The sequence below is a fragment of the Styela clava genome, chromosome 3 (assembly GCF_964204865.1).
Source record: "Styela clava chromosome 3, kaStyClav1.hap1.2, whole genome shotgun sequence".
NCBI lineage: Eukaryota > Metazoa > Chordata > Ascidiacea > Stolidobranchia > Styelidae > Styela > Styela clava.
This window is the reverse complement of record NC_135252.1, coordinates 7,533,777-7,543,660: the sequence shown is the minus strand read 5'-3', so window position 1 is coordinate 7,543,660 and position 9,884 is coordinate 7,533,777. Positions and strand designations below refer to the sequence as shown.

Genomic DNA, 9,884 nt, shown 5'->3' with positions numbered 1-9,884 from the left:
TAGTTGATAAAATTGGAAATTATACGCTATGTTTGGTATTATATATGGCCAAGTCAAAACGTGCTGCTACTGTTCTGACATAATAAAATCGAATCTATAAGGTATCTGCTTTTCTCCAAATGTGTCGTAGTGCTGCCTTTATTGGCGGTTTTTGAGAAATCGCTATTTCAAAAACGATAATTTTTTGAAAATTTGAAAATAATCAACAAGAAGGCGAAACATGATTTTTTTTATGTTATTTCATACTTTCCGCAACTCATTCCAAGTTCAATGGACTTACAGTATATATGTATGTCCAAGAGAAAAAGATGTTTGATAAGTTATCTAGGAAATTTAGTTGAAATACCAAACCGTTTTTAAATATGTTACATCTACATAGTTGATAAAATTGAAAATTATACGCTATGTTTGGTCGTATATATGGCCAAGTCAAAACGTGCTGCTACTGTTCTGACATAATAAAATCGAATCTATAAGGTATCTGCTTCATTCCAAATGTGTCGTAGTGCTGCCTTTATTGGTGGTTTTCGAGAAATCGCTATTTCAAAAACGATAATTTTTTGAAAATTTGAAAATAATCAACAAGAAGGCGAAACATGATTTTCCGTTATTTCATACTTTCCGCAACTCATTCCAAGTTCAATGGACGTACAGTATATATGTATGTCCAAGAGAAAAAGATGTTTGATAATTTATCTAGTAAATTTAGTTGAAATACCAAACGTTTTTTGAATATGTTACGTCTGCATTGTTTATAACTTTTTGAATACACACTATGTTTGGTATTATATATGGCCAAGTCAAAACATGCTGCTACTGTTCTGACATAATGAAATCAAATATATAAGGTATCTGCTTTTCTCCGAATGTGTCGTAGTGCTGCCTTTATTGGCAATTTTTGAGAAATCGCCCTTTCAAAAACGATATTATTTTGAAATTCCGAAAAAAATCCACAAGAGGGCGTAAAATGATTTTTTCGGTATTTCCTACTTTCCGCAACTCCTTCCAAGTTTAATGGACGTACAGTATGTATGTATGCCAAAAGAAAATGATGTTTGATAAATTATCTAGTAAATTTAGTTGAAATACCAAACGGTTTTTAAATATGTTACGTCTGCATTGTTTATAACATTTTGAATACACACTATGTTTGGTATCATATATGACCAAGTCAAAACGTGCTGCTACTGTTCTGACATAATGAAATCAAATCTATAAGGTATCTGCTTTACTTCGAATGTGTCGTAGTGATGCCTTTATTGGCGGTTTTTGAGAAATCGCCCTTTCAAAAACGATAATTTTCCGAAATTCCGAAAAGGCTCCACTAGAGGGCGTCAAATCATTTTTTGGCATCTTAAGATTTGCACACTAATTCCAAGTTTAATGAACGTACAGTTTTGATGTATGACCAAGAGAGAAAAGTGTTTGATGAAATTTAGTTGAAATACTTAACCGTTTTTAAATATGTTACATATACATAGTTGATAAAATTGAAAATGATATGCTATGTTTAGTATTAAATATGGCCAGATCAAAACGTGCTGCTACTGTTCTGGTTTGGTGAAATCGAATCTTTAACGTATCTGCTATTCTCCAAAAGTGTCGTATTGCTGCCTTTATTGGCCATTGTCCGAGAAATCGTCACTCCAAAAACGGCATGCTTGGGAAATTGAAAAAATTATATATAGGTTGTAAGACATTTTTCACTTTTTCATACAATTTGCATCTTATTCCAAGTTTAATTAACACACAGTATCGGTGTTTGAAAAAGTAAGAAAACGGAATATTACGATATTAGGTGAGTTTATTTGAAATACCAAACCTTTTTAAAATATGTGAACATCTACGCTATTCAAATAATTGAGATATACGCTATGTTTGGTATTATAAATGGCCAAGTCAAAACGTGCTGCTACTGTTATGTTATAGCAGTGGTTCTTAAACTTTTTTAAGCGCGACCCAAATCTTGAGTTTTATGAACACTCGCGACCCATTTCCCAACATCGAAGAAATTCACTCTTTTGACAGACAACGACTTATTAGAGCCAGGTCATTGAATCAGTGCAATTGATGAAACTGAGATCTTTCTTCCAATATATCTTCAATGCACGGCTCTATTTTGCTGAGTGCAATACGCATGTCGTCACCAGGATCAAGGCGATTGCGAGCCTTAGTTTTAATGGCCGCCAGTGCCGAAAATCCTTGCTCGCAAAGATAAGTGGTCGCAAATGGCAGCAGAAAAGTCATTGCTTCGCTTCCAATCATTGGCTTTTCCTTTTTAACCAAAGTCCAAAACTTCCCAAGCGAAGCTGTGGACAAAAGTTGTCGATGGAACTGGTCGTGATGCAGGTCAATAAACTCTTCCTGAAGTCCTGCAATATCCTCTGATAAGTCGTCAACTTTTGCCAGAAAAGAATTTCTGACCCACAGCTGACATGTCAGATTTCTGTCCGGAATATAGCGATCAAACTCCGTGATAAGGTTTTCCAAATGCTCAATAAGAATTGGTTTGATGGCATCAAATCTGTAAATGGCCATCTGATTCCATTCCTACAGATACTCATTCAAGGATGGAAACACTGCTGTTTGCCCACGCTCCAGTCTTTTCTTCCAGAGAGACAGTTTTTTTTGAAGGCAGACAATCTCTCTGAGATAGTTATAATATTTTGATTTCTGCCTTGCATTCATAAGTTAAGATCGTTCAATAATGCGAAGATGTCGTTTAGGTAACATACTTTGAGCATTCACTCTTTGTCTTCGAACCGAATAGCATGACGATGTTTTTTATCATTGAGAAAGAACTGCACCTCTGTTCGGATATCGACCAGGCGGCGCAATAGCTTACCGCGAGAAAGCCATCCCACAGTTGAGTAGAACAGGAGATGATGGAATTGAGATCCGAAATCGACACACATCTGTTCAAACAGTCGAGAGTTAACAGCACTACATTTGATAAAGTTGACGATACCAACAACCTCCTGCATCACTGCCGATAAATCCGACGACAAATGTTGCGCTACAAGGTTTTCACGGTGTAGAAGACAGTGGACGATTTGTACATAGGATTGACTCGTGCTGTAAACCCCTGTCGAGCACCAAGCATCGCGGAAGCGCCGTCAGTACATAAGCTGACACAGTTTTTCCAGTCTACGCCTTCTTTTTTGTGAAAGTTGTCCACAACGTTGTAGATGTCGGCGCCAGTTGCCGTTGTTGTCAGTGGGGTGCAAAATAAAAATTCTTCTTCGAGGTCCAACTCACCCTCATACCTCACGTAAACCATTACCTGCGCGTACTTTCCAGTGTCAGTTGACTCATCGAGTTGATAGCTCCACTTTCCGCTCTTCTCATCCGGGCAACCACTTGGTTTTTTATATTCAATGAAAGGTCTGCGATGCGACTTTTGAGTGTCGTTTGATAGCGAGACGGATGGCAATTTCGAGGCCACATCATCACGACATATGAGACTGGTCATGTCAATAGCTGCAGGCTTAACAAGCCGTTCTCCAATAGTGTGTGGTTTGATTTCTCTAGCTATGCGTTGAGCCACTACATACGATGCCAGCGTGGCTTGCTTTGAATCAAAAATCACTGGGTTCGTTGCTGAGCAAAATCGACTTCGTTTCAGTTCGGCTTCTCTATGCTGAAAATAAATACGATTCTTTTCCACATACTGAGGATGTTTTGTTTCAAAATGTCTCTTCAATTTGTTTTCCTTCAGAGATTCGTTTGATAACACTGCATAACACAGCACACATTGTGGCTTTGCAACACCATGATCGTTGATAGAAGTGAACCCAAACTCCAAAAATTTTTGCTTGTAGGAATGCTAATCTTTAACGTTAATACTAGCAATGTAATTTGCTACATTTCAGTAAATTGGGGATCTACTGCTACGAAAAGTGAATCTTTCCTATTATCAACTCAGGTATCACACTGAGGCAATGTCATAGCCAGGGCAAAACTGACCGGGAGCCCGACTTATCCCATTTATATTTATTGCGAAAGTTTAATTGTACGCGAATAACCACCTAACATGTATGAAGCTGGAGCCAATGGGATATTTTAAAACAAACTTGACCTGACATAAATAATTATTGTTTAACATAGTAAATTTCACCTTGCTACCAAAAGTAAACTTTCAACAAAACATGACCCACTACCGGTATAATTGAAAGGCCTGTCCCTCTCGAGTATGATATGATACCTAGACCCAAGCCCTAGGACAAACTAGCAATATAAAACTTTTCCCTCATCAGAGTGATCTTTAGATCTCAAATCTACTAATTTCGACAGGCAATTTCTGTTTTGCCTCTTCAATACGAATTCACGCTACCAAAGAAGACCTCCACTTTGGATTATTTTCGCGCGGCGAACACGACAAGCGACGTGCATAGCTACTAGGGATGGGACGAGTCCGGCATTACAGAGATTCGACGAATCCGAGTAATAGGTCAAGGACTCGAATCGAATCCTCCGAGTCCGTGACGTCATAATGTAAAAGTAGAAAAACACGTTTTTGACCATATTACAGCATCGCGCGCTCACAAACATACGTCGTAGCTCATATTTTTTGCCTAATGGTTCCGCAGATAGCTGTTGGATCTATTTAAAAATATATTTTTATTTTTTTTTTGGCGACCATAATACAAACGTAAACGTGGGTCAATGTGCGCCTTGGCTGTGAACTGGATTTCCAGCCCACCACCTTGCGTCAATTCTGGGCGGCTTTAAAAATTCTCACATGTCAATATGAAAAATAAAAAGCTTTTGACTACAATGCTTCCCATAATTCCAGATATTTCAAGCCTTAAATTTACTATGTGGCGTGCGCAAATGGTAGAGAGATGCCACTCGTCGTCAATACATTGATTTCAATTTAGTAGTTCATGTAAACGTTCTAAAACGCTCCATGCTTTCCATTGCTCCCTTATTATAGAAAGGATTGCACGTAATAAACTCGATTTAAAAGAGGTATCGATGAGATTCCCCATTGAGTTGATCCAGAGCATGCTTCATTTTTACGCGAATCAAAAACTCAAAAATATTGCGCTAACACATATTTTATTGTCTATCAAAAAGAATAGATAGTTTGAAGGCGACTGGCACAACATCATTGTTATAAGCGATCAATAGTTTTTAACATGCGTTATATTATCTGGGATACCTGTTGTCGCTTTTATTAGGAGTGTTTATAGTACACGTGAGGGATATTTTTACAGATTTAACCTTGAATTTTAACTCGTTAAGGTATGTAGTGAGATTTATAGAGGCAAATAAGAGTACAAATATAGGCGTAAATTAGTAAAAACAGAATTGATTATAGACTCGGTAAAAATGACGTGGACTCGGAATCGAATCCGAGTCCAAAAAATGCGTGGATTCGACTCGAATCCAAGTCCGGATCCGAATCCCGGCCCATCCCTAATAGCTACCGGTACCATAAAACAAGACACGTGACTGATACTGTATAAATTGTGACGCAACAATGTACTCAAGACAGTTCCTTCCGTGCACGACGTATTATACAATATTTCACTGTTTTAAACATTGGACCAGCTGAAATATTTGGCCCTGAACTCTTTACACATCCATGCACTGACAACTGTGGCGCGACCCATTTCCATACCCTCCGCGACCCATGTTTGGGTCGCGACCCATACTTTAAGAACCACTGTGTTATAGTGAAGTCGAATCTAAAAGGTATTTGCTTTTTTTCGAATGTGTCGTAGTGCTGCCTTTATTGGCGGTTTTCGAGAAATCGCCCTTTCAAAAACGATTATTTTTCGGAATTCAGGAAAGAACCCATTATAGAGAGCGTAAAATTTTTTTTTTTTATATTTTAAACTTTCCCAATTAATTCTTAGTTTAATAAACGTACAGTATTCATTTGTGACAAAGAGAAAAATATATTTGATCAATTTTCCAGCAGCTTCAGTTGAAATACAAATCCATCTTAAATTTGTTACGTCGACAATGTTTATAAAACTGAGAATACACGCTATTTTGGTATTATATATAGCCAAGTCAAAACATGCTGCCACTGTTTTGTTATAGTGAAATCAAATCTATAGGGTATATACTTTTTTCCGAATGTGTCGTAGTGCTGCCTTTATTGGCGGTTTTCGAGAAATTCCCCTTCCAAAATCGATAATTTTTCGAAATTTTGAAAAGAATCCACGAGAGGACGTAAAATGTTTTTTTGGTATTTTATACTTTTCTTCTGCAACTCATTCTAAGTTTAATAGACGTACAGTATTAATGTGTGACAAAGAGAAAAATATATATTTTATCAACTGTTCAGCAAATTTAGTTGACATACAATTCCTTTTTAAATTTGTTTCGTCCACATTGTTAATAAAATTGAAGAGTATACGCTATGTTTGGTATTATATATGGCAAAGTCAAAACGTTCTGCTACCGTTCTGACATAATAAAATTGAATCTATAAGGTATGTGCTTTTCTCTGAATGTGTCGTGATGCTGCCTTTATTGGCGGTTTTTGAGAAATCACCAATCCAAAAACGATAATTTTTGAAATTCTCAAACTAATTCAAGGGGGTGCGCAAAATTTTTTTTATTATTATTTTATACTTTCTGAAACTTATTCTAACTTTAATAATGTACAGTATTGATGTGCGACAAAGAGAAAAAGATATTTGATCAATTATCCTGCAACTTTAGTTGAAATACAAACCCTTTTTTAATATGTTACGTACCTTTGTTTTAAAAATCGAGGAATATACGCTATGTTTGGTATTATATATGGCCAAGTCAAAACGTGCTGCTACTGTTCTGGCATAATGAAATCGAATCTATAATGTATGTGCTTTTATCCGAATATGTCGTAGTGCTGCCTTTATTGGCGGTTTTCGAAAAATCGCCATTTTAAAAACGATAATTTTTTGTAATCCAGGACAGAATTCACTAGGAGTCGCAAATGATTTTTTGCTGTTTTATACTTCCCGCAACGTATTCCAAGTTTAAAAGATGTACAGTATTAATGTGTGACAAAAAGAAAATGATATTTTATCCATTATCTAGCAAATTTATTTGAAATACAAAATCAATTTGAATTTGTTACGTCCATGCCGTTATTAAAATTTAGATTACACGATATGTTTGGTAATATATATGGTCAAGCCAAAACGTACTGCTACTGTTCTGTTATAGAAAAATCGAATTTATAGGGTATCTGCTTTTTTCCAAATGTGTCGTGGTGCTGCCTTTATTGGCGGTTTTCGAGGAATCGAGGTTCCGAAAAGGATAAAATTCGTATTTGCGGAATACCTGAAAATTCATTTTTCGCTTAGTTAGTCTTTTTTTAAACACTAATTTCTTGTTAAATTTAATGTATTCATTCAGTTTAAGAATTTTTCATCTATTTTCGTGCCAATATTATATTTTGATCAGCATTTTCAATTTTCATATTTACCTTATAAGTGAACACTATATGCGCGTGGAACCTATATTCAATGTATAAAAATATTCTGGCTGAAAGTGCTGCTAGCTTCACAGTGGTCCACTTCACAGCCTGCTTTACGATGTTCTTTGACCACTAGGAGAGAAAGAGAGATTTATATTTTCGTCAGCCAAAATAAAATAACTTTCATTTTATCAAAAATATTCCATTTATTACTATATAAGACATGTTATTATACTAGTTTACCTATAAAAATATTGTTACAAATGTGCATATACTTAATCAATTCATATGGTACAATAGAAACATGCAATACAGTAGGAAACCTTTTTATATTTCAACATGGAAAGAGCATGGTATTTCTGAATTGAATCATTTGATTTCTAGCAATTCTTTTTATACTTATTTTGAGCTAATTAGTAAATATTGTAAGTCATATGATGCTGATGATTATAGAACTCATTACAAAATCGTAGACAGTCTTCCTGAGAAATGAAATGTTGTTCAATCATGTGATGATTTTTATGATTTTGATTTTAGTGCATTTCTTTCATCTACTACAAAAAAACTTCTCATGTAAAAATGCATATAGGATAGGATTTACATATTTAAGAAAGAAGTGAAAGAAAAGCCGATAAGACGGCTTAATCATATGGCAAACCACGGCCTCCCGTCCGGTTACCAGTCGAGGTCTTGTATGGAATTAGTTAACCAGTTATTTGTGGACTTGATGGTGGAGGAACCCGAAACCGACCAGCGGTTACGTGAACCACCCTACGGCGATGAGAAGTCCAGCAATTCTCTCGCACATGATCATCCCCGCATGGGATTCGAACCTGCGATCATCCCACGAAGGGTAATCAGAGAGGCGGTGGCGAGCGTATTTCTAATGCTTAGCACGATGCGCCACACCGCCGAGCCATAGAAGAATGATAGGGAAAATTTTGTCCCACCATACATGAACAATTCCTTTTGGCAGGAGTCTTTCAATATCCCTTGTGTGGAATGGAATAAATATTTCACAAACTCATATTTATCAAATATTGAAACAAAACTTAGATCTTTTCAAATGAAATTTTTTATAAAGCTATAGTTCTGAATACAGTAATGTTTTATATGGATTCGGACTAGTGGAAACAAACCTCTGTGAATTTTGTAAATTACATATTGAAACCCTTTTGCATTTATTTTAATATTGTCCAATCACCAGTGAGTTTTGTCTGACATAGACCAATGAATTGTCTTTAAGACAGAAAACTTGGATTTTAATCTAGGAGTGAAAGGATGTTTTATAGGCTTCGATGACATTCCTGATATGCAATTCATCAACTGTGTGCTGTTAGCTGCACGTTTCTTTATATATAGATGTCGGATTCAAGAGCGTAAACCAGTTTTTGATGTGTTTTATGATTTTATTTCTGATATTCGAAACAATGAAAAACATATAGCAATGAAAAATGGTAAAATCACAATACACAATCACTGATACACAATACAATGATGAACAATGGCGTTTATTCATATACATAATCCTTGATTACTTAGCTTAAACCTGACAACTGTATTATTTTTCTTTCTTTTTTTTTTCTCATTATTTATTTATAGTCTTTATGTAATTTATATATAAAAGTGTGAGATTTTCGAAAAAATTTTCTCATATTTATTCTGTAGGATAATTTGATTGAACCTGTTTAGTTCATGTAATGAAAAAATATGCCGATGTCTGTGTTATTGAGTAATATTACTATTTATTTATTTCCTTGTTTTTGTTTTATAAAATTCAATAAAAAAAAAACAGTCATCGTAATAATAAATATAATAATAACAAGAAATAAATTACTGACTTTCAAGTGATTTTTTACCTCTAATGTTGGGACAAACATATATTACATAAGAATAAATCATTGATCACTATGTTGAGAGTACAGAACATTCAATCAAAAATGAACTCATGAACTGTTATTTTCAGAACACAAAATTAAAAAGTATAGAATTACGAGATTTTCAAATATACAAAATATGAAAACTGATATCCATTTACTTATAAATAACACGTTTTTATTTAAAACAATTGTAAAACATAGATTATCAATCATTTAAAACATGTAGGAGGAATTTCTTGCTATCGACTAGGTTAAAAAAAAATCTCACGTTATTGACTGGGTCTTATTTTAAGGGGAGGTCTTATATTAAAATCATTTTTAAAATTCAGGCTAGGTCTTTTTTCCGGGGAAACACGGTAGGTAGCTCGAATGAATAGGAAAAGTTCTGGGGCATCCTCAACAAACTTGTCTGCGTCAAAATATCTGATAGACCGTTTCAATTTATGAAGGTTGTGGGGTAATGCGTGATTGAATTCCGAATTGACAAAATACAGAGTATTGATTGGTCATACAATTTTGCTATACAATTGGCAAAATACCTTTTTCATATATATATATATATATATTGGAATATAGGCCTA

At 35.0% G+C, this 9,884-nt stretch overlaps 2 protein-coding genes across 2 annotated transcripts; both read right to left on the bottom strand.

The window, feature by feature from the left end:
• Window positions 1–2,058: 2,058 nt before the first annotated feature.
• LOC120337105 (zinc finger BED domain-containing protein 5-like) lies at window positions 2,059–2,538 on the bottom strand. The gene has a single exon (XM_039404828.1). It carries the CDS (start codon window positions 2,536–2,538, stop codon window positions 2,059–2,061), a length of 480 nt encoding a protein of 159 aa, XP_039260762.1.
• Window positions 2,539–3,016: 478 nt separating this feature from the next.
• On the bottom strand, window positions 3,017–4,085 carry LOC144420828 (zinc finger BED domain-containing protein 5-like). Its single transcript, XM_078110503.1, has 2 exons — window positions 4,074–4,085; window positions 3,017–3,814 (listed from the first exon to the last, which is right to left on the bottom strand). Exons 1-2 carry the CDS (start codon window positions 4,083–4,085, stop codon window positions 3,017–3,019), a joined length of 810 nt encoding a protein of 269 aa, XP_077966629.1.
• Window positions 4,086–9,884: the final 5,799 nt, after the last annotated feature.

Excerpts from the sequence above, each read along its gene's own strand:
- LOC120337105 (XM_039404828.1), bottom strand. The coding sequence starts at position 2,538 with ATGGCCATTTACAGATTTGATGCCATCAAACCAATTCTTATTGAGCAT.